The 26,140-nt window shown below is 40.2% G+C and overlaps 1 protein-coding gene across 14 annotated transcripts in view; it reads right to left on the bottom strand.

Annotated features, from left to right (window-relative positions):
- The window catches only part of MARK3 (microtubule affinity regulating kinase 3), a 109,782-nt gene extending 85,721 nt beyond the window's left edge, over positions 1-24,061 (bottom strand). For 8 of the 14 annotated variants that reach the window (XM_081289646.1, XM_081289653.1, XM_081289656.1 and 5 more), the window contains exons 1-2: positions 23,420-24,061; positions 2,961-3,152 (exon numbers count right to left, since the gene is read on the bottom strand). In XM_081289646.1, coding sequence (XP_081145772.1) covers positions 2,961-3,152; positions 23,420-23,470 — 243 coding nt within the window. In that variant the 5' untranslated portion in view covers positions 23,471-24,061. Of the gene's footprint in view, positions 1-2,960; positions 3,153-22,897; positions 23,267-23,419 lie in introns of all 14 variants that reach the window. The other 6 variants (XM_081289648.1, XM_081289650.1, XM_081289647.1 and 3 more) reach the window with 2 other exon arrangements.
- Positions 24,062-26,140: the final 2,079 nt, after the last annotated feature.

Genomic DNA, 26,140 nt, shown 5'->3' with positions numbered 1-26,140 from the left:
GCCTGTAATCCCAGCAATTCCGGAGGCTGAGGAAGGAGGAATGGAAGTTCAAGGCCAGCCTCGTTAACTTAGCAAGATCCTGTCTCAACACAAAAGATTAAAAAAAGGTGGGGATATAGCTCAGTGGCAGAGCACTCTGGGTTCTGTCCCTAGAACCCCAAACAAAATAAAAAACACTGGAACAAACTTAACAAGACTTATATAAAACCTAAAGAAAAAAAGATATGAAAACAAAATCAAGACACACTTGATATTTCTGGATAAAAAATCTGGTATCATTAAAATATCAAATTTTTGAGCTGGGGATGTAGCTCAGTGGTAGAATGCTGGCCTAGCATACACAGAGCCCTGAGTTTGACTGCAAAAACAAACAAAATATCATATTCCCCCCCAAAATTTTAAATCTAACTTAATTCCATCCGAAGTAATCTAATCAAAATTCTGGCAAATCTATTTGTAGAATGTGGCAACAAGATTCTAAAATTCATCTAGTAGTATAAATAACAAAAAGAAAATTTTGAGAAATAAGAATAATCAACAGGGGACTTGACCTACTCCAAAACATCAAAATATACTTTCAAAGCTGCAGTGATAAAAACACCATGGTATGTTAGAAAACTAATACTTAGACTCTGATGTTCTGTTATAGCAGAAAAAATGGACCAAGACAACCAGACAAAAGTGATTTATAAGAGCTCTTAACAAAAGTACACAGTTATGTTAAAGAATGTTTACTGCAGTTGTGTTTATGGCAAAAATATGAGAAATAACCCCCAGTTCACTGTGGTTCACCCACACGGTGGAAGACTATGCAGCCTTTAACCAAGTGTGAGATCTGTAAGTAACATACCCTGGACCTGTGTCTGGTCCAGATAATGTAAAAATATTATTATTATGTCCCATATGACTGCTTTTTTATTAAAATAAACAAAGAATTAATGGATATATATGTGTGTGTATGTATATATGTATATATATATAAACTATGGGAATATACACCAAACCTCTGTCTATAAGTGATTCTCTTGGAAATTTCAAAGAACTTTCACTTTCTATATAATGAATTTCTACAATGTTTACATATTATATGATTCTGGCTCATATCTACAACAGGGGTAAGGAAACAAGAATAAAATAACTGTTCAAAGATTAAAAAAAACAAAACCAAGGATATTTTAAAATTAAACCATCATGGTAGTAATATTCAATTATTTTTGGAGAGAGAGCCTCCTAAAAGTAAATATGGGCATGGGGCAGCGGTGGTGGAGGGGGTGTCTGTCTGTCTCAGTACTCTCCTGGCTTACCATCTGTGCCACACAGAAAAACTGGAGTAATCATTTGCGATTGGTGGGAACTAAACCAGAAGTTTTGTCCCTTATCTCAAGAAAGCTTTGATCAAGGAGAGCAGGGACAGCTCCAGTCCACTCATTTTTTTTTTTTAACAGATTCCAAAAGCAGTCCAGGCAGCTTAACAAGGAATATTAACCAAAAATCCAAATGAATTTATTTTGTCATTGAGACAACTTACTGACAGAATGACTGGCCCTGGGTTCCTGCTCTAACAGCCCCAGGCCTGGTACGCAGCAAACATTAGAGTCAGGACATTTTTGTCACATGGTCAGCCAATGGGAGATCATTTCTCTTAGAAGCTTCCTTCAGTAGTATTACAGTAATTTAACAATATTTATTAAGTATATAACTGGCACCAAGCACTCTGTTATATACTGTAATCTACCCTTACAGACTCTAGTGGAGACAAGTAAGCCAATTTCAATACAATACAAACTGTGTCACATAAGGGAAGTATCTTTAATGATCCCATGGATTCAATCTCCAGTACTAAAACCAAAAAACCCCAGATATTAAGTAGACAGTTTCTTCTATGATTCAACTTTATTATGGTACAAAGTGACACACATTCACTAGAAACTGTACTTGGGATTTTGAGTTGCCTGGGGGGAAGAAGACTGCCAACGAATATTTCACAGAAGTGATCACCACACAGAAGGGTGAAGAGTACTTCAGACACCAACATCAGGTGCAAAGATGCAAGGAGTGTGCTGAAGCAGCAAAAATAGGCTCTGATCACAAAAGACTATGGAGTTAATTCCATAGTTTTAATGGATGTACTTTTGATAAGAAACACAGCTGAGTAGAAAGCCAATATCACAAAAGCTAGAAAAGTGTGTGTCTTCCTAAACAGAAACTTATCCGTCATGGGCTACCAGAAATACTCAGCTAAGAAAACCTATGGGAATAAATCTGTAAATAAAAACAATTCTACTGGGGCTGGGGATGTGGCTCAAGCGGTAGCGCGCTCGCCTGGCATGCGTGCGGCCCGGGTTCAATCCTCAGCACCACATACCAACAAAGATGTTGTGTCTGCCAAGAACTAAAAAATAAATATTAAAAATTCTCTCTCACTCTGTCTCTCTCTCATTCTCCTCTCTCGCTCTCTCTTAAAAAAAAAAAAAAAAAAAAAAAACAATTCTATTGATTTCCAAGTACCATTAGCTCACATTTAAATGCATGCATAAAGTTTTGTCCAATTTTTGTGGTAGCAGACATTTCTATTGAAAAAGACCAAAACACTACTCTTTTTAAAAATGTTTTTCTTTTAGTTATTGATTTACATGCAGTGCTGAGAACTGAACCCAGTGCCTCATACATGCTGGGCAAGCACTCTACCACTGAGCCATAACCCCAGTCCCAACACTACTCATTTTTAAAGGTAAAGATTATTCACTCAATATTAATATTTACAACCTTAAATAAATGTAAATGAAAACAGGAAAGTAAAAAGACTCCTAGACAATTAAAGCATTTTATGTTCTTTTAAAAGAAGTTTAATTAACTTAGAAATAATCATAAATACGTACGTTCTCTTCCTTTTTCTCCTATGTGGAAATAAACAAAATAAGTGGTCATAACAGAAATAGGCACAATTCATATTTATTTACCTCTCTGCCTGTAAGGATGTGTCGTGCCAATTTCACTTTAGCAAAGTTCCCCTTGCCGATCGTTTTCAACAGTCTGTAGTTTCCGATGTGAGGCTGCTCATCCGCACAGGAAGCTATGGAGTTTCTACACCGAGCTCCAGAGCGCCCAGTGCGGGAGGTGACTTCTTGTCGCCCATCTCCATGTGAGGTGTGCTACAATGCAACATACACAAAGACAAGGAAATGAGGGAACACTTAGTGCCTGCCAAGTTTTAAGGGCTCCTAGCTGAATAAACAAAACATTACTGCTTTAATTTTAATCCTAAGGTATCTAGCACTTCAAAGAAATTTAACCACATAATATATACACTTATGAAAAACCAAGAAAATGTTATAAGAAAAATACAGTGTTGCAATTCAATTGGGGGTTCCAAAAAGATATTACAGCCTGGGGTGGGGGCACATGCCTGTAATCCCAGTGGTTTGAGAGGGTGAGACAGGAGAATCATAAATTCAAGGCCAGCCTCAGCAATTTATTGAGGTTTTAAGCACCTTACTGAGATCCTATCTCAAAATAACAAATAAAAAGGGATGGGGATGTGGCTCAGTGATTAAGTACCCCGAGTTCAATCCCTGATACCAAAAAATATGTATATACATTACACACACACACAGACAGTTTGTGATCTATGATTCAACTTTACCATGGTACAAAGTGATACACATTCAGTAGAACCTATACTTGGAATTTTGAATTGAGAGCTTTCCCTAGGATAGTGCAAGCAGCATGAACTCTCACAAGAGCGCTCCCCAGTCCCCCTGGCAATCATGGGAATAAACAAGACTGCAGTGTACTATACTGTCAGCATTTTGGGAATGCAGGTATTCAATAAATTACATGATATATTCAACACTTTATTATAGAACAGCCTTGTGTTAGATGATTTTGGCAAACTATAGAATAATATAAATATACTGAGGACATTTAAGGTAAACTAAACTAAGCGATGACATTTGCTAGGTTAGGAGTATTAAGTGCACTTCTGACTTAATGGTATTTTCAGTATTAATTCTTTTTTTTTTTTTAAAGAAAGAGAGAGAGAGAGAACTTTAATATTTATTTTTTAGTTATCGGCAGACACAACATCGTTGTTGTATGTGGTGCTGAGGATCGAACCCGGGCCGCACGCATGCCAGGCGACCGTGCTACCGCTTGAGCTACATCCCCAGCCCAGTATTAATTCTTAATGGTATTAAGATGGACTTATTAGGATATAACACCATTATATATTGAAGAGCATCTGTATTTTGAATATGTGGCCATCACATAAAATAGGAGTAACAGGACTGCCTTCTGGTCAGCCAGAGTTTAACTCTTCTACATGCTAGCAATAGCACTTGCACATCTGATACTCACACCACAGCCCATATAAAGCAGCAAAAGCTAATGCCATCATTCACCGTTCATCAGATGAGATTAAGGCCATATAACAGTTCAGTGAAAAATTCAAGGGGAATCTAGATTCCCAATTTCTTTCTACATGATGCTAACAATAATTTATTCCATATTCTATTTTAATATTAGTTCTTAAAAACTTTGCTCATTACAATGTACCAATAAAAATAGGAAGAAAAAACTTTGTTCATATTTAGAAGAGCCACAGATCATAATCATTAAATAATCAGGAAACAAATTAAAATTTTACTTAAGTATATCTATTTTAAAAATCTTTTTAAAATAATCAATATGGTCCCCAAATTGTTTTACCTTTGTTCATATGGGACAGAGAACCAACCTGAATTTGAAAAGACTCAAGTACCTCCTACATGAGAAGAAATCAGGTCTCCAAATTTAAAACAACTTTATATTGCATTCCTTCCTTAGTCTCTTCCCTAAAACAGAACATATGTGCCCATATATATGTCCTTTCTATAATCCTTAAAATAACAAGCCATCTCCTTAATACAGGATAGGTTTTTTTTTTTTTTAAGTATTTTTTTTAGTTGTAGATGGACACAACTAATTTATTTTTGTGTGGTACTGAGGAGCGAACTCAGTGCTTCACACAAGCAAGGCAAGCACTCAGCCCCAGGCAAGGACAGGTTTTTTGAATGTGATAAAACCAAACTATAACAAGTGGACCTCCTCCAAGTATTTCATACTTCAGAGATATTAAAAAAGTTAAATTTCACTTTTGAAAGAGCAAGGCAATTATTCCATGCACTTATAGACTAAATGATGTGATTAAAAAAATAAACTCTTATCCACCTAGGGGTAGAATGGAATTTCCTTAATTTGACAAAAATCATAGACCAAAGACACTTTGAGCAAATATTACACTAAATGGAAAATTTCATAATCATTTCTTTTAAGAAACAAGGGGGATGGGGCTGTACCTCAGTGATAGCATACTTGCCTCACACGTTTGAGGCACTGGGTTTGATCCTCAGCACCACGTTAAAAAAATAGACATAAAAAGATATTGTGTCCATTTATAACTGAAAAAATATTTTAAAAAAGAAAGAAAGAAACAAGATAAGGTTGCCCATTATCATTACAGGTTAAGCATCTCAAATCCAAAAATTAAAGTCTGAGAAATGGGATACTCAGAAAATTTCAGATTTCTGAGTATTTTGGATTTAGTATGTTTGGGTTGGGGGATATTTAGTTGGTAAAGTCTATGCAAATATTTCAAAATCTTAAAAACTCTGAAATGCATTTCAGATAAGGGCTACTCAATCCATATTACTACTATTTAACATAATATTAGAGGTCAAGGCCAATGCTTTAAGGTAAGAAAAAAAATTGTAATGAGACATGAGAATTGCCAAGGAAGAACTATAACTATCATTTCTGTCCTCTTTTGATAGTTTTTCTGTAAATTTAAAATTATTTCAAAGTCAAAAGTTCAACAGAAGCAGGGTGTGGTGGTACACATCTGTAATCCCAAGGACTAGGTAGGCTGAGGCAGAAGAAATCAAAAGTTGAAGGCTAGACTCAGCAATTTAGCAAGCCCTGTCTCAAAATAAAAAATAAAAAGGGTTGGGGATGTAGCTCAGTGGTAGAGTGCTTGCCTAGCAGATGTGAAGCACTGGGTTCGATCCTTATCACACATATAAATAAATATAATAAAGATTCATTGGCAACTAAAAAAATTTTTTTTAAAAAAGATACAACAAAGGGGAAGCCCTATTAAAAATGAAAGCCTCTAAGAATATGACTAAGAAATGGGACCTGGGCTGGGGATGTGGCTCAAGCGGTAGCGCGCTTGCCTGGCATGCGTGCGGCCCGGGTTCGATTCTCAGCACCACATACCAACAAAGATGTTGTGTCCGCCGAAAACTAAAAAAAATAAATATTAAAATTCTCTCTCTCTCTCTCCCCCCTTCTCTCTCTCTCTCTTTAAAAAAAAAAAAAAAAGAAAAGAAAAGAAAAAAAGAAATGGGACCTGTCCCAGAAGTTCAGTCAAATCACTTTCTTTCTTCTTTGGTGCTGGGGACCCAAATCCTTTACATGTGCTAAGCAAGCACTCTGCCACTGAGCTATAACCACCAGTTTCACTTTTCTTTTTAAATTTTTTATTAAAAAAATTTTTTTTAAGTTGTAGATGGAGGGCAGGGGATGTGGCTCAAGCGGTAGCGCGCTCGCCTGGCATGCGTGCGGCCCGGGTTCGATCCTCAGCACCACACACAAAGATGTTGTGTCCGCCAAAAACTAAAAAATAAATATTAAAAATTCTCTCTCTCTCTCTAAGAAAAAAAAAAGCTGTAGATGGACACAATGCCTTTATTTATTTGTTTATTTTTTTATGTGGTGCTGAGGATTGAACCCATTGCCTCACACAAATGAGGCAAGTGCTCTACCACTGAGCCACAACCCCAGGCTCAGTTTCAGTTTTAAAAGAATAATTGTTACTGATATTGCAGGTGAACTAAAGTGTAAAGAAAAATAATTTACTTGTCTAATCCTCAGAAGAACTATAAGGCGCAATGAATTGACCATATGTTAGGGACCTATTAAGTGCCAGGCACTACCAGGAGATGAAAACAGAAAAGTATGGTGCCAAGGCTTCAAGGCACTGGCAGTCGCAGTGGGGCACTAATAAGGGGAATGTAACCGAAGGTGGGGCAGACTCTGCCCCATGAGAAAATCTGAGTAAATATATTAAAGCTGTCCAATAGGCATATAAAGCAAATCAAACACATGTAATTTTTAATTTTGTATTTGTCCACATTAAAAAAACAAAAAACAGGTTAAATATATTTTTCTCAACCCAATACATCCCCAAATATTTCAACACATATGGGCTGGGGATGTGGCTCAAGCGGTAGCGTGCTAGTCTGGCATGCATGCGGCCTGGGTTCGATCCTCAGCACCACATACCAACAAAGATGTTGTGTCCGCCAAGAACTAAAAAATAAATATTAAAAATTCTCTCTCTCTCTCTCCCCCTCTCTCACTCTCTCTTTAAACAAAATAAATAAAAAAAAATATTTCAACACATAATATAAAAAGGTAAAAATTATACGTAAGTTTTACATACACAAACACATATTTTTAAAAATAACACTGTCTGAAATCTGTGTTTCATGCTTACAGAATGTTATAATTCAGACTGGCCACATTTCAAGTGTTCAATAGTCATATGTGACTAAGGGTTACTGTGTTGAATAAAGTAGCTTTAAACACCGAGAGGAATGATCACATATAGAAGAGGACTGATCACATGTAGGTGAGATGGAAAAAATAAGGTATCTTAGAAGTGAAGGGATGAAGTCTTGGAATGACAAGCAGAAGAGTTCTAACAGGAGATGAGTAGTTCCAGGCCAGACACCAGCACAAGAAAAGGTAAGAGACAGTTTGAAGAGAAGAGGGCAAGACTTCCCCGGCATGACTCCCACCACGAACCAAATTTACCATCAACTTCTCAAGAAGCCTATCAATGTCACTTTTTATTTATAACAATTGACAGTAAAAATTCAAAGACAAGAATTGACATATGTAAATATCTAAACCACTTATGGTTAAAGATCATGGTCACATGTAGTTCTTCTCTTCTCTTTCTCCAACTTTATTAAAATGACAGTTCTAAAAAATTAAGGCCTAAGACAAAAAACAGAATGACAAAATATTCTTTTAGAAACTAGAAAACAGAAAGAAAATGCCTTAACACATAAAATAAAGGTGAATTCTTAGCCAGTTGTGGAGGTAAGGGGAAATGCTGCTCTGTACCACACAACCCCCAAGACCCTAAGGAATTAGCAGCACCTACTGCCTCTGCTAGTGAGAGGGAAGGCAAGGCAGAAACAGGACAAGGTGCCATTCTTGAATGACATCCCTAGATCTCCTCTCCTACTCTGGAAACAAAACTGGAGGTTCCCCAGAAAGGGCAAAATGGAACGTCTAATGTACTTGGTCACAAGCACAAGTGAGGACAAAGGTACTAAAAACAGAAAAGAAATCAGAAAGCCAGAGACCTTTCCTCTTGCCTTCTTCCATGGCTCAACTCCTTGGAACATGGTTAGCTAGGCATAAATCTATAGTGGAATCTGAGATAGGACAAAATATATATATATATATATGGAGAACAGGAGTTCCCCAGAGGAACTCCTCTCTAAGGCCCAGCTTGTAAAACTCACTAAATGCACAGAACCTTCAATCAGTCTTTTAATGTCTCAGCCTTAAATATGGGCAGAAAAATAAGACTCAAAATGGCATTAGACCACTTAAAGCTCAAAGACTAAGCTTTAAGACAAAATTCTGAGAAAAAAGGCTACTCAGTCTAGAATTCTATAGGTAACCACAGTATCAATCAAAAGTGAAAACAGAATAAAGATGTTTTCAGAAATGCAAGGATTTTAAAAATGTATTTCCCAGCAACTTTCTCAAGAAATCTCTGGAGGAGCTGGGTGTAGTGGTACATGCCTGTAATCCCAGCATCTCGAGAGGCTGAGGCAGGAGTTCCAGACCAGCATCAGCAATTTAGTAAGGCCCTAAGCAATTTAACAAGACTCTGTCTCAAAATACAAATAAAGGGCTGGGGATATGGCTCAAGTGGTAAGGTGCTCGCCTGGCATGCGCGGGGCGCTGGGTTTGATCCTCAGCACCACATTAAAATAAAATAAAGATGTTTTTAACTAAAAAACAAATATTAAAAAACTCTCTCTTTAAAAAATATACAAATAGGGCTGGGGATGTGGCTCAGGCGGTAGCGCGCTCGCCTGGCATGCGGGCGGCCCGGGTTCGATCCTCAGCACCACATACCAACAAAGATGTTGTGTCCCGCCGAGAACTAAAATAAATAAATAAATAAATTAATTAAAAAAAAAAATATACAAATAAAAAGGACTTGGAATGTGATTTACTGGTAAAGCACCTCTGGATTCAATCCCCAGTATTAAAAAAATCAATCTCAAGGGCTGGGGATGTGGCTCAAGCGGTAGCACGCTCGCCTGGCATGCGTGCGGCCCAGGTTCGATCCTCAGCACCACATACAAACAAAGATGTTGTGTCCGCCGAGAACTAAAAAATAAATATTAAAAATTCTCTCTCTCTCTCCCCCCCCCCCTCACTCTCTCTTTAAAAAAAAAAAAAAAAAAAATCAATCTCTGGAGGAACTGCTCCATTGAGACTTGACAATGAACCAAAAAAGAGGAGGATAGGAGGTCAAGGAAACAGGGTCTAACAGGAAAGGAAAAGGGAGTCCCGGAAAAAAAGGGTGAGGGGAGATTCCGGGATGACCACTGTGCAGCAGGCCTAGTGAGCACAACTAAGAATTCCTGACACCTCTAATACAGAGGAGGAGGTGCAGAAAGGAACAAGTCACAAAAACCTAAGCAAATCATTAACTCTGGGAAGGAGAGAAAGTGAAAAGAGGTCATCATGGCATACTACACACCTCAGCTTTGAACAGCTCCATACAGCCCCAATAATGTGCAGACTGGACAATGATCTAACTACAACAGTGACACAATTAGAGGTGGAGGCTAAAGACAGATGGATGGAAGGACAGGAAGGAAGGGGACAAAGAGCTAACTGGCAAACTATCATCTTCTTTAGTGGGAAGTCAACATAATATGCCTAAAACTGGCAGGTGGTGGTGGAGAGGAGCAAGTAGTAGTAGCAGTATATTTAGTTGTTTAAAATTAGAGACATATATGTCAAACAACCGAAGGAATTTTTCTTCCAACTATGTCTGTCTGTCTGCATTTTATAAATTCTCACAATCACCCTGGACAGTCTTTCTTGCAATTAAGCACATTTGAGGTCCTCATCCATTAAGCTGAGGTTGGACAAACTGATAAAAGGATGCATCTATATCCAGAAAAGAATATTATAATGGATAATATTATGAACACAATGCATGTTTTATACACATCACCCATACATATGAATTCATGAAAAAGTAAACAGTAAACTGATTAAAAACAAAAACCACTAAAAGATAGGTAAAGTTAGAAAATGAAAGGGCAAGGGCTAGAGTTGTAGCTCAGTGGTAGAGCACTTGGCTGGCACGTGGGTTTGATCCTCAGTACCACATAAAAATAAATTAAAAAATAAAGGCATTGTGTCCTTTTTTTAAAAAAGCGGGTGGGGGGCAAGTAATAGTCCCAAAGATATTGAGACAAGGAGAAGGAAAAAAGGGAGGATTAGAAAAGCATCAATATAAACTAAAAAAGACTGTCCAAAGGAAATGCCAACAGATGGGTTATAGCTCAGTGGAATAGTGCTTGCCTAGCATGTGTGAGGCACTAGGTTCAGACTTCAGCACCACATAAAATAAAATAAAGGTCCATCAACAACTGAAAAATACTTTAAAAAGAAAAAAGAAAATGACAAAATACTGGTTACTAGTAATGAAAATATTTTTCTGAATAATGAATATATTCATAAGCTCCTTAATTTTCTCATGACCCTTAACTTTCAACAAATTTAACATTCCTCTTAATGAAAACAAATCAACTAGAGGGGCTGAGGATGTGGCTCAGGTGTTAGCGCGTTCACCTAGCATGCGTGAGGCACTGGGTTCAATTCTCAGCACCACATAAAAACAAAATAAAGATATTGTGTCCACCTAAAACTAAAAAATAAATATATTAAAAAAGAAAATAAATCAACTAGAACAGCATAAATCTTTAAAATCTGTTAAAAGTCTCATTTAATACCAACTGTTGGAAACTTTCTAAGTAGTTGGTAAATCAATAAAATTTGATTAATCAATCGTTTGAATTGGTCATCAGTATACTGGTTTTGAATGAACTGACTTTTTTGGCAAATCAACTTTCAACAAATTGACCTAGGCTTTAGGGTAGTGGGTCTCAATCAGGGACAGGATGACTTTGCTCCCACAGGGGACATTTGACAATGAATGAAGACATTTTTGGTGGTCATGACTGAGGGGATACAGCCGGGTATAGCAGCCCGTACCTGTAATCCTAGCAACTCTGGAGACTAAGGCAGGAGGATCCTAAGTTCAGGGCCAGCCTCACAAACTTAGAGTAAAATTCTCAGTAACTTAGTGAGACCCTGTCTCAAAAAATAAAAAGGACTGAGGATGAAGCTCAGTGGTAAAGTCCCGCTGCTGCGGGACTAAAAAATAAAAATGTAAAACAACTGAGGGGATGTTACTGGCATCTGGTAAATAGAGGCCAGGGATACCATTAAAATCCTCCGATGCATAGGACAATGGTCCACAACAAAGAACTGTCTGTCCCAAAGGCCAAGGTTCAGATAACCTGCTGTAGGGAAATAAAACTGATTATCCTCACCTCCAAGCCTGAACCTCCTATAGTCTGTTGTTGTTGTTTTTTCTGTTAATGAAATCATGATCTATCTTGTGCAAATGAGAAACTTAAGGGTTCATCTCTCATTCCTCCCTTACCCTCTCCCCTCACTTCTAAATCACATTTGTGGTTTTATCCCCTAAATCTCTCAAATATCACTTCTCCATTTCTACCACCACCAGGCGTATCTTCCATAACTCAGCCCCTGCCTCTACTGTGGCCTCTTCAGACTACTTTCCAACAACAAGGCTCTCCCTAACCCACACAGCAAAGCCATTTCATCTTTCTCAATTCTCATTTCATGTGCCACTAAGAAGGCAGGGGGGCCTTGATATCATGATTGATGGCAATTTCTTATCATTATGTTTTTTTTTAAGAGAGAATGAGAGAGGAGAGAGAATTTTTAATATTTTTTTATTTTTTAGTTCTCGGCGGACACAACATCTTTGTTGGTATGTGGTGCTGAGGATCGAACCCGGGCCGCACGCATGCCAGGCGAGCGCGCTACCGCTTGAGCCACATCCCCAGCCCTTATCATTATGTTTTTTCCCTTGGCATCCCTTTTGCCTCGCTCCTCCTTTTTCCACCACTTCTTGCTTAGTTAATTCATAGCAGCACAGCACACAACTTCAGATTTTGGATTATTCTGTTAGCACACTATAAAAGCTATCCTATGAAGGAAGGAATAGTTACAGAATCCCCTACCATAACAGGGTCAAAGCACTGTTATTTTTTTTTCCTCTTTTTTTTTAAGCTACTGTCATCTTTTAATAGTTATTTTTTAGTTGTAGATGAACATAAACCTTTATTTTATTTTTTATTTTTATATGGACTGAGGTTTGAATTCAGTACGCCTCACCCGTGCTAAGCAAGCGCTCCACCACTGAGCCACATCCCCAGCTCCCTTTTTCCCTCTTTTTTTGAGTTGGGAATCTGACTACGTTGCCCAAGCTGGTCTCAAACTACCAGGCTCAAGGGATCCTCCCACCTTAGTCTACTGAATAGGAGGGACTACAGGCCTGGGTCACCACGCCTGGCTTATTTTATTTAATCACAATGATGCTAAGGGATAGATGAGACTTTTTTCTTTTTTTTTTTTTTTAATAAATACAAAAGATGAGGCAGGGCTTGGGATATGGCTCAGTGGTAGAGCACTTGTGTAGCATGCACAGGATCCTGGATTGAATCCCTAGAACTGCAAAAATGAATAAATAAATAATATGAGGCACAGCATAAATCTGAAGACCTGTTTCAAAACCAGGTCTGCCACTTCTCTATCTATACCCAAAGGACTTAAAATCATCATGCTACAGTGATACAGCCATGTCAATGTTTACTGCAGCTCAATTCACAATAGCTAAACTATGGAACCAACCTAGGTGTCCTTCAACAGATGAATAGATAAAGAAAATGTGATATATTTTTTTTTCAATGGAATATTACTCAGCTTTAAAGAAAAATGAAATTATGGCATTTGCAGTAAATGGATAGAGTTGGAGAATATCATGCTAAGCAAAATAAGCCAATCCCCCTCCCAAAACAAAAGCCAAATGTTTTCTCTGATATGCAGATGCTAATTCACAATAAGGGGCAAGGGTGGGGGTGGGGTGGGTAAAAATAGAGTTAACGTAGATTAACATAGATTAGGTAGAGGGGAGTGAAGGAAGGGGAGAGGAGGGAAAACTGGAATACAACGGATAGTGGAATGAAACAGACATTATATATATATATGACTGCATGACCGATGTGATTCTACAACATGTACAATCAAAAAATATTATAAATTATATCCTATCTATGTATATCAAAGTGCATTCTACTGTCATGTATAACTAATTAAAACAAATTAAAAAAAAAAAAACAGGACTGTAACTCCAAATCCCAATTTCTCCCTTCTGTGTTGTTGCTCCTTCTTTTTGCTCCACCTCTTGTCCACTCCACCTCACAAGTGTTTTCAGATTTTTCCTCAACCACAGTCCCAGGCTCTCACCCCTCTCAGCTCCAGCCCAAGAAAGCAGACCAAGGTTTTAAGAAAAGAGAAAAAGGCCATCTCCTGAACTGTGGAGACCTTGACACTAGGGGCAACCAACATTTACATATTAATATGTGTCCAGCACTGCTCTGAATGTTTTCTATTTGTTTCAATCACTCAATTCAACCAATATTTACTGATCACACACAGTAAAGTAGGTATTTTGAATAATATCAGTAAACAAAACAGTCATGCTTTTATGGAGCTTTTGGTATGCCAGGGGAAAATGACCGAACATAATAAACATAAGAAATATATAAATCACATGATATGTTAGAAGGTAATAATGCAATGGAGAAAAGATCAGAGTTGGGAAGCTGGGAAGGCAATGAGTACTCAGAGTAAGCCTTAGCAAGATGGCAGTGGAGGAGCTAAGAACATCTGGACATCTGAAGAAAGATATTCCAGGCAATCAGCAGACCCAGAAGCTGGAGTGACCCTGGTGTGTTCAAAGAACAGCAAGGAGATTCCTGGGACTTCCCATGCAGTAAACATGAAAGACAGAGATGTGGACAAAAAGGTAAAGGAGACCAAATCATGGAAAGCTTCATTCCAGGGCTACTATTTCCAAATGTTTCATAGACTGAGTAACTAGGGCACAAGGAAGTTAATAATTTGCCTAAGGCCACATAATAAAATACTAGGTCAGATATAAACGCAAACAGTCATTATTGTGGTGGTTTAAAAACCTGACACCAAATTCTGTGACACACCTCCCACAAACAAAGTCCATGCCCCTTCCCCTTAAATGTGAGTAGGAGTGCTTCAACCAAAACAGAATGGCAAAAGTAACACTGTGACTTAAAGCTATTTTAACAGGCAGCAGTATAGCTGGGCACCGCCATACGCCTGTAATTCCAGCAACTCAGGAGGCTAAGACAGGAGAATCACAAGTACTACACCAGCCTCTGCAACTTAGGGAGGCCCGGAGCAACTCTGTGAGACCGTATCAAAATAAAAAAATAAACAGGGCTGGGGGATGGAGCTCAATGGTGAAGCACCCCTGGTTTAAAAAAAGTGCACCCCAGCACTTAAAAAAAAAGAGAGAGAGAGAGAAAAGAAAAAGAAAAAGAAGAAGAAAAGGCAAGCAGCTTCTGCCTTGTTTGCTGGACACTGAGCCCAAAAGCAGCAGCCAACAGCATAAGAGAAGTATGGCCAAACCAAGGCTTCCTGTGCAGCTAGCTCTGGCAAGAGTTCCGGCTGAGCCAGTTTTCTAACCATACCTGCCAAGGTGCCAGATTAGTGAGCAAAGAAAAGTCTAGAATGTGTTCAATCCCCCTAGCCTTTCAAGATCCTTGCAACTGAGGCCTCAAACATAGTATAAGAGAGGTAAGCCATCTCAGTCTGAATTCCTTCCACACAATCTGTGAGCAGAATAAAATGGTTGTTGTTTTACACTACCAAGTTGTGAGGTAGTTTGTTCCACAGCAATAAATAAAACTATGTGAGCAGCAAAAAATAAATGTTAAGAACCTGAAGTTAATAAAAATGAAAAAAGATATTGGAATACATTACCATGATATGTGCACGTTTTTTTTTCATTGAATATCTTCAATGTCTTTTGATGATTTAACAGAAGAGAAAATGAACTCCTAAATCTACAACTAGTAAAGCTAATAAATAAATGCCTGTGGGTACCACTGGCAGGCAGGCTTAGGATAGGTAAGGGCAAACAAGGAAAGAGTTGATGACAGAATGTGAAAAGAATGTTATAAAAAATAGCCTCAAATGTCTTCTATAACAAAAGATGCTTGCCCAGCTTAAAATTATCCTTCTAGGTAAGTCTAAGAGCAGAAAGCAAATGAAGAGTGGTTCTAGATCCACTCATTTTCAGGATTCTCATTCTAGAATCTGCTACAGTCAATGCAGTCATAAAAACACTGACTGCATAAAGGATGGTTATATACAATGCTGGGATCAAAACTCCTGGGTTCAGGTACAAAACTTCACATCAAGTTCTTCAAGATTTTCATGTCAAATGTCCATAACACAAACCCCACAATATTTAGACTCCACTCAAAACAACAGCTTCGTTATTAACAAGAAATACAGAAAAAACATCTCCTGCTTTGAGCTTCAACTTTGAACACTAAGATCCCACATAACCCACAGAAACAATGCCTTAACTAATCTACGTAAGATTAAATAAGACTGAGCAGTTATATAAGGCTGAGCAGTTTAGTGGCTAGAGGGCAATGCTAAAGAACACTAGGTTGAAGAAAGAATTGGATTCTATTAGTTAGCTGTTGCTTAATGAAATACCTGAAATAACTAACTTAGAAAAGGTTTGGGCTGGGGTTGTGGCTCTGTGGTAGAGCACTTACCTAGCATGTGTGAGGCACTGGGTTCAGATCCTCAGCATCACATAAGAAAGTAAATGAATAAAATAAAGTTTAAAAAATGCACAAAACCAACATAATGAGAGAGAGAGAGAGAGAGAGAGAGAGAGAGAGAGAGAGAGAGAGAGAGAGATAGGTTTATTTAGCTCACAGTCCTGGAGTTTCCAGTCCAAGACTGGATAATCCCATTGCTTTGGGCCTCTGGTGGGGGTGTGGGATGGCAATATCAGAGCAAACTAATCACTTCATAAGCCAGAAAGCAAGAGAGAATGAGAAAGGGGAGCAGGGTTCCACAATCACCTTAGAGGGTATGCCCTGAGACCTAAGTAAGGATCTCCCAATAGTGCCACCCTGGGGACCAAGCTTTAATAAGTGGATCTTTGGGGGGCATTCAATACCTAAACTACAATTCCAAAAGAGAAGTCCTTTCTTTTTTCATGAGAAATATCATCCCTTGCCAACATCCACTGTCCCCATTACTTCACACAGGAGGGTGTATATGGGCCAGTAGATCAAGTCCATGCATATTCTTTAACTTCTTGAAAAAAAACAAGACATTAAAGATTTTTAGTTAAGAAATTTATTTTCTCCTTCGAGTTTAATTTGAAATTGTACAATGGATGAGAGAAAAGCTATGTCTGAGCTATGTAATGCTTTAAATAATCAATAAAAAAAAAAGCTATGTTATGGTATAATAAGAACTATGTAATGTTTTGAACAACCAACAATAAAATAATTAAAAAAAAAAAAAAAAAAAGCTATGTCTATGTAGTCTTCCCCATGGTGATAGGAAAGGGCTGCATCCCTTGGCTCTTATCCTGCCTGCGGATAAAACCCAGGGTTAAATTCGACTATCTTAGAATGTTAAAATTTTGAACAATCCTTTGAAATAAAGCTAACAGGCACTACTAGTTTATAGGACACTTTGCGTATCTCTTTAAGTAGTTACAATGTAAATCAGGTGCTATGTAAGTCCAGTGTAAATAACTACAATGTACATCATGAGGTACATAAATAATCCAGAAGACCAATAGTTACTTACTATAAATTTCAATATTCACCTGATTTACATAAAGATGAAAATAACCCTCAAATGAAAAATCCATAAAATCTTCCCTAAATTCTCTGATGCAATATAAAATATGAATTCTTCTAAGGTAAACTTTCTTTTTAAAGGCTCAAACAGCTTGATTCAATAAATAGTGTGCTCAGAAATTAAAATGCATATTAAATGAAACTATAATTACTGTTTTAAATGAGAGTTATAGTACAGTTGGGTGCAACAGTGCTACCTGTAATCCCAGCAAACTGGGGAGGTACAGGCAAGAGGATAACAAGTTTGAAGGCAGCTTCAGCAACTCAGCAAGGCCCTAAGCAACTTACTGAGATCCTGTCTCAAAACAGAAAATAAAATAAAAAGAGCTGGGAATGTGGTAGAGTACCCTGTGTAATCCCCAGTACAGCATGGGTGCACACACACGATCTAATTAGCAAGCTTCACTGAATAATAAGGCAGTGATTTTTCCCCCCTTTGGGGGAACCTTGGATCAAACCCAGGACCTCATGCACATGAGGCACCCTCTCTACCACTGATCTATATCCCCAGCCCAGTAATGATTCTTTTTTTTTTTTTTTTTTTGTGAGAGAGAGAGAGAGAGAGAGAGAGAGAGAGAGAGAATTTTTTAATATTTATTTTTTAGTTATCGGCGGACACAACATCTTTGTTTGTATGTGGTGCTGAGGATTGAACCCGGGCCGCACGCATGCCAGGTGAGCGCGCTACCACTTGAGCCACATCCCCAGCCCCCAGTAATGATTCTTAATCATAGATCCTGGACCTGCAGCATCAACATCACCTGGGAATTTGTTAGAAATGCAGTCTAGAGTGCCAACTGTAGAGTCCAAGGTCTGGGAGTGAGGCCCAGACATCAGCACTTTAACAACCCTCTAGGTTATTCAAATGTTTGCTCACGTTTGAGTTTACAAACTAGTTTCACAGAGCTCTAGGTGGTTTGTTCTGCAGGAACTAACAGGAATGACCTGGTTCCCAGATAAATAGGATATCCTATGAAGTACCTAGCCCCATGTCATACACATAGTGGGTACTCTATTTGCTCAACAGGTTAATTCAGCCACACCCAAGTAACAAATGGCTATAGAATAACTTCATCAGTTTGTCTATTTCACAGAAGAAATTTTGAAGACTCTTTGCATTGACTAATAATAAGTACATAATGCACACATATCCAGAGCTGTTAAAGAAATAACTGGAAAAGCTGTGGGGCCTCTGGTCCTTTAGCAAATAACCGAGGCATACAAAGTGTTATATGCTTTGAAATGTAAGTGAAAAATGTTTCTAATTTTGCCAGTACAGAAACAGATACACCATGGCTCTCTATACAAGCCAAATGTAGGACATGAACTAAAACACAAACTTTCTTGTTGCGTTTTAAAAGCATCCTATTTCCAATTGTAATAAATGAGTTCAAGGTGGATTCTAATTTGAACAATTTAAAACTCAGAAAACTGAGGAAACTTTAACACTGACTTTATATATATGATAAAGGTACTAATTATATTTTTAAAAGAGGTTCTATTCTAAAAGCTTGAGAAATGAAATGATATAATGTACTAAATTTACTTCTTGGAAGAGGAAGTAAATAAGACTGGACACTGAACTGCTGAATATATGGAGCTCACTACACACCAATACAAGGGTTTCTTAACTTTGGCACTAGTGACATTTTGGGCCAGATAATTCTTAGAGGGGTAAGGTGCTTTCCATGTATTCTAAAATGTTCAGCAGAATTCTTGATGAGCAGCAACCTCCCCTTTAGCTATGTCAACCAAAAATGTCTCTAGACATGTCCAAATGTGTCCACTGAAGGGCAAAACTCACCCCAGTTGAGGATCATTATTAAATATCCCCATTGTCTCTACTTGTTTAAATTTTTTCAAAGTAGGGCTATGGTTGTGGGTAGTGGGAGAGTGTTTGCCTGGTATGTGTAAGGCACTGGGTTCGATCCTCTGTTCCACATAACCAAAAAAAAAAAAAAAAAAAAAAAGCAAGTCGTGCTGTCTGTCCATCTACAACTACAAAAATTTTTTTAACTTTTTTAAAAAATTTTTTTCCAGACTTAAAAAAAAGGTTTACTTTATTTATATTCTGGGAATTGGTACATCTACATCCCCTTTTTTAATAATCTGCATATGAGGTCTTGAGAAATAGCCTAGTACAGCAAAAAATCAACAGACTGAGTCAGAGATCTGGAGTCTAGTGGAGGATTTCCTTTTTTTTTTTTTTTTTTTAAGAGAGAGAGAGAGAGAATTTTTTAATATTTATTTTTTAGTTCTCCGAGGACACAACATCTTTGTTTTTATGTGGTGCTGAGGATCGAACCCGGGCTGCACGCATGCCAGGCGAGTGCGCTACCGCTTGAGCCACATCCCCAGCCCCGAGGATTTCCTTTTAAACAGCCTATAGTCTCAAGCAGCTCCTGTGACCTCTCTTAGTTTCAGCATCCTTACTAGATTATTTGACTAGTTCTTTGGGCTATAAAATGTGATGACAGTGAATTTTTATATACCCACCTACTAAAAGTGGATATTGACATTTAAAAGTCAAATAAAAACAATTGTATACAAGGATGAAAATAATATTCTTGTTACAAATTACCTATTAAATTCTTTTTTTTTTTTTTTTAACTGTACTGGGGAATGAACCTAGGGACTCGTGTGGCAAGCACTATACCACTGAACACACCCTCAGCCCTCTTTATTATTCTTGATCTAATAAGCAATATTATTATCATAAGTGTATATAATCATTTAAAATTTTAATGAGATTCCCAGGATAAGCAAAAGGGAATGTATTTCTATAAAATAAAAGCTCTAATAATCATAATAGCTACAATGTCCATCAACTGGTGAATGGATAAAACATTGTGGTATGCTACTTAGCAATAAAAAGGAATGAACCAGCTGGGTTAGATGGCTCACACCTGCAATCTCAGCAATTCAAGAAAGGCTGGATAGGAGGATAGCAAGTTCAAGGTCAGACTGGGAAACTGGGTGAAATAAAACAAAAACAAAAACAAAAAATGGCTGGGGATGTGCAGTAGTAGAGCACTCCTGGGTTCAATTTCTGGCATAGCAAAAACAAAAAAAAATATTATGATAAATGAAAGAACTCAGACTCAAAAGATTATACACTACATAACTCCATTTATAAACATTCCAGAAAAGGTAAAATTAGAAAGACAGAAAACAGATAAGTGGTTGCCAGGGGCTGAAAAAGAGAGGGAAGTGACTGTAAAGGCTCACAAGGGACCTTTTGGGGTGATGGAAAGGTTCTATATCTTGTTTGTAGTGGTGGTTACATGACTATACATTTGCCCAATTCATCATACTGTGCACTTAAAAGTGTGGACGTCATATCTCGATAAACCTAACTTTAACAGAAGAACTTCTCAACAGACTGAGAGCTCCCATTCATTCTTGTACACTCACCACTCAACTGGCAGGAAGTATAACACTAGTTGTCCATGGGCTATGACGAATGTGAACCTGAGGTGTAACACTGACACATGCACTACAGCTACTTCCAGAACATGCCAACACAAGAGTTAAAAATGGAACATGGCACTAGACATGGAAGCACATGCCTGTAATCCCAGAGACTTATGAGGCTGAAGCAGGAGGTTCACAACTTCAAGACCAGCCTCAGTAACTCAGTGAGGCCCCCCCCACCAACCTAGCAAGATCCTGTCTTAATATAAAAAGAGCAGGGGATGTAGCTCAATGGTAGAGCACCCCTGGGTTGAATTCCCAGTACCAAAAATATAGAAATGGCACACGCCTATAATCCCAGCTGTTCAGGAGGCTGAGGCTATAGGATCTTAAATTCAAAGCCAGCTTTGGCAACTTAGCAAGGCTCCAAGCAACTGAACAAGACCTGGTCTCTAAATATTTTTTTAAAAAAGGGAGAAGAGGGTTGGGATTGTGGCTCATCGGTAGAGCGCTCGCCTAACATGTGGGGAGCCCTGGGTTCCTCAGCACCACATAAAAATAAATAAAGGTGGGGCTGGGGATGTGGCTCAATCGGTAGCGTGCTCGCCTGGCGCTCATGCGGCCCAGGTTCGATCCTCAGCACCACATACCAACAAAGATGTTGTGTCCGCCGAGAACTAAGAAAAAATAAATAAAAATTAAAATTGTCTCTCTCTCTCTCTGTCCCCCTCTCTCTCTCACTCTCTCTTTAATAAATAAATAAATAAATAAATAAATAAATAAATAAAGGTATTGTGTCCAATTAGAACTAAAAAATAAATATTTTTTAAAAGGGGGGTGGGAGGCTGCTGAGGATGTCTCAGTGGTTAAGCACCCTGAATTCAATCTCCAGTACCAGAAAGAAAGAAAGAAAGAAAGAAAGAAAGAAAGAAAGAAAGAAAGAAAGAAGCAAGGTGAATGAATGTAATGATTGTAATGATGTACTATGAACCTCTTGATTTTAACAGTATCAATACTCCAATTGTAAATACATTACATGATATTAAAGAAAGACACACACTGGGGCTGGGGTTGTGGCTCAGCAGCAGAGTGCTCGCCTAGTGCCCTGGGTTCGATCCTCAGAACCACATAACAATAAATAAATAAAGGTTGTAGTTGGACACAATACTAAAAAATAAATATTAAAAAAATGAAAGATACACACACACCCTAGGTTGTTTTTAAAGAACAGAGAGAGTAATTCTAACAACTTATGCAAAAATTACAAAATAATTGAACAAAATAACCAAAGAATAGAGGAAGAATGAACCAAGTCTGTCAATAATAATCACAAATACCAGCTAGCCATGTATTCCTAACTGAAAATAGCACATATCTTCTCCTACTGTCCCTCACTGAAATGCATACTGAAAGAAGACCTAACTGAAAATCTTTATCAGAAACCTGCTTTTATTGACACTGGCTTCAGTTGAGCAAGTATGGAGCTCCTGCTCTGATTCAATGTAAGGTTTTTGACTAAGTGAAGATCAAAACCCAAAGCCAACCAAAACATCTTTTTGTTTGTTCCATTCATCAGGGTAGTCAAAGAACAGGAAAATGCTCAGGTCAGAAATGGGTTTCTTCAAAAAGGCCACATATAAAAGCCACATAAAGCCAGGCGTGTGTCAGTTCTCTTGAGCCCAGGAGTGTACCACCAGCCTGTACTACACAGCAGGACCCCCCATCAGAAAAAAAAGAAAAAAGAACAAGGTCACAGACTGATCTAGTCTATTACTTTTTATGTAATTTTTCTAATCCACGTGGAGTAGGAACCTAGACCACTGCCGGATTAAAGAGCATTAAATAATACTATACATTATTGTACTGAGGGGATGCTTTAGACTACAGTTTACATAAACAGATTAAGTTACCCAATAGCTATCAACCAACCAAGAGGTATTTTGAAGATTAAAATGAAGGCATTTGATGCCACTCTGTCACAACATCTCAGAACACTACTGAAAACATGAAATCACCATGAGCAAGGAAGCTTTTCCTAAGAGATGGCATTCTCCTGTCAGCAACCACCTCGTAACACTTATGATGAAAGGCCAGTGCAATTTCTTTAAGAGTTATTTGCTAGATATTTTTACTTAAGATAACCAACACTTCTGAACCTAATGCTGGAGAAAGAGTTCAGAAAACACTGGGTCAGAGCCAAACATTTCAATGTAATTTCTACTACAAGCTGTCACTCCTTAACAATGCTGTTCCTGGCAGTTTTTAAAGGTCCACATGAATAAAATCTAAGAGACCTTTTATAGACGCACGGGATGTGAGCGCTGGAAGGGACCTGAGAGCTCTTCTAAGCCAAACTTTCTAGGATGGAGGAAAACGGGAAGCCCGGGGAGGGCCGTGCTTCAGCTGGGCAGCAAGCGCAGGCAGAGCTTCATTACACATCCGCCTTTCAAAACGCTTAGCCAACTTCTCAGCCGCCGGACTGGTGAGGACTCCTCTCTGCGGGGACAACTCTCCGAGCAGAGTCGTGGAGCAACTAAGGGAGCCACAAAGATCCCACCTTGGGCATCTGGTTTCAGCGACTGTCATTAAACTTATTTCCGAACCATTTTAAAGGAGCAGAAAGGCCAGTCCACAATCCATCAACCAGATGGATTCCCATTAACCTGCACGGAGGACACATGCTTTTAACCTGGGTTCAAACGTGCACGGCCCGCGGCGGTGATCCCACACACACCGGGACAAGCCGCGGGCGGCGACGCCACTCCAGAGCGCAGGACACCCGCGACCCGCCCGCACCGGCAGCGCGGGCCACTCACGTTTTCAGTGTCTCGTTCATTCACGGTTGGCAAGGGGGTCCTAGTGGACATCTTACTGCGCTTCGACTCTGCACCACGCGAGGGCGAAAACAAAACCGCCCAGCCCTGGGCGGCCGGCGAGCAGCGGCCGCGAGTCGCCCGCCCCGCGGCCTCGGTCTAGATCCGGGGCCTGGCCAGGGCCGTGCCCCCGCGGGCCCCGGGGCTCATTCTCCCCCGGCCCCGGCGGCCGCGGCCAGGAGCCCTGCGGTGCGGGGCGCGGCGGGCGGCTGGCCGGCGTCCCCGCGCCTCAGGGCGTCCCGCGGGCCCCGGCCCGCTCGCCTCTTCCGCCGCTCCCGCCCGTCGCGCCGCGGAGCTCAGCGCCGGGGCCTCCACACAGCGCCGCGGGCAGCCCCGAGACAGGAGGAGCAGCAGGAGGATGTGAAGAAGGTGGAGCGCAAGACAGGCCGCCGCGAGCTGCGAGCGCCGACCATGGAGGGGGCCGTGGGGGAGGCGCCTGCGCCTGGCTACTTTCCCTTATCCCGTTCGCTTTCCACTTCGCCCCCACCCTGCCGGCAGCCGCCGCAGCCGCCGCAGCCGCCGCCGCTCCCTGGCACAGCCGAGCCTCACGGGCCCAAGATGGCCGCCTCTCGGCTTCCTCCGCTGCATCCGGGTACCGGAAGTGACGACATCGGCGCCTCCAGAGTTCGCCAATCAGCGGGGCCCGAGACCGCCGCCCTGTTGCTGTTGCTAGGGGCGACTCGGCGCTGTTGGACTGGAGGGGGTGGGGCCGAAGGCTGGGACCGCTGGTTCCCACAATCCCGGAGCGTTCGGCATCCCAGACAGAGCCGGGAAAAGGCGCTGGGCGGCAGCCTGAGCCCAGCTACTTGGGGTGGCATTTACAGATTACAGATCCGGGTTGAATGGATTACAGAGCGCCTACTGGGTGCAAAAGTTGCGGTCGCATCCCCAAGGCCCCACTGCACCGGATGGAGCCACAGCAGCAATTGTAGGGTCGGGGCTTCGGGAAGGAGGTGGGCTCCTGCATCATTAACTGTGATCCAGGCATTAAGCTTTCAACCAACGAACTTTCCTGCCTCCAGCCCTGGGACACCAAGGGCTGGGCTGAGCATTCAAGGGTTGCGGGCGCATCTTTCCTGAAAGAACTGTCCGTCAGGAGGGACACAGACCCCGACGCAGCTAAATGTCATCCAGAGGGAAGAGTGTAATGAGAAGGGTGGCACACAGGGGATTGGGAAAGGGCCGGTTCCTAAATTTCCGTAGATGGTTTATAACCAGGTTCTTATAGCCAGTGTGCAGCTACTGGAGAGCTTGAGGCAGCCCTGGGTGCCAACCAGGGTCCAGGTTCAGAGGACAACTTCAGCTAGAACCTTGGAGATACTATATCGCCTGAAAATTTTCCTTACCCTGACACTCTTCCTGTCCTCGCTCGATGGAATCCAATGGTTCAGGGTTCCTGGAGGGAGGGCTGGGTGGGCTGGGGTAATATGAACTGTTACTGAACTGGTATTTGTGGGCACATTACATTTATAACTCATTGAAGCCTCAGGGTGACCATAAAAGATGGGCGGACACACCAGGTGATCTGAAGTCTACACAAGTTAGTGATTTGGCCAAAACACCTGGTTGGTTAGCAACAGAATTGGGATCTGAACCCCAGTTCCTACAGCTTTGATAATAGGTAGATATGTCTTGTTTGCCTTTTCTTCTTGTCTTCCTTCTTTTTCTTTTGTTCCTCAGCATCCCAACATTTTGCTATGCCTGGAACATTTCCTGCTCTGTGAAGCATGTATCTTTAAACATCAGAAGCATTCCCAGAGAGGCCAGATGCTCCCGATACAAAAATAAAAACTAAGGAGGAAGATGCAGTCAGATATCCCGCTGCTTGCTCACAGAGGAGTGTTGAATGGATCCACATAGCTCTATTTAAACTGTTACTTTCTTTCTCCCTGTTTGACCAAGCAGAAATAGTGGAATTCCTTTAAGTTAAGTGTGTGCTCCATGCAGCAGTACAACTGAAATGTAGGTTATGGTAAGTGGGGTTGAGCACATCTGTTGTGGGAGACCGTGAAAGGGCACGTAGCCCACCTACACCAAGGGAAACTCCCAGAGGAAAGCATATTTATGCTGAGTCTACATGAGTAGACAGCTAGGTGAGGGTGGATGGCAAGGGCAATGCAAGAAGAAATCTGGCTGCACAGGGACACAGAGGTGAGAAAGAACAGGGTGGGTTTGGATAAATGTCAAAAGTGAGAGAGGCAGGAGCCAGGCATGTTTGGACATAGCATGGCACCCATTCTGCTCCTGACTCTGATGAGTTAGGAAAACACCCCCAAAAGAGTATCAGCTGCAGGTAGGAACTGAAAGAAAGCATATGGACAATTCAGAGCATTCCACATTAACTAGAGAAGTAACTAGGGTATGAAGTTTCCACCCAGGAGCTTTTCTCACCAAAGCCATACATTAGTGAGTCAGTAAATGGCCAAGTTAGGAAATGAATATGACAGTACTTAACTCAAGATGCTTCTGGTGCTTCTGGTGGTTAGAACTGAAGAACATTGGACTTTTAATTGCACTTACATCAGTGACATCATGGTCCCACAGAAAGCTGGGAATGGGAGGCAAGGTATGCTGTGTATGCCATGCAGAAAAGGAAGGAGGAAGAAAGCATTGTTCTGCCCAAAGACCTTATGTAGTACTGAATCATGTGCATCTATGATGTGG

This window comes from Spermophilus citellus (assembly GCF_964194105.1).
Source record: "Spermophilus citellus genome assembly, chromosome: 4".
NCBI classification, from domain to species: Eukaryota; Metazoa; Chordata; class Mammalia; order Rodentia; family Sciuridae; genus Spermophilus; species Spermophilus citellus.
The sequence above is the reverse complement of the archived record's forward strand: the minus strand, read 5'-3'. Positions and strand labels throughout refer to the sequence as shown.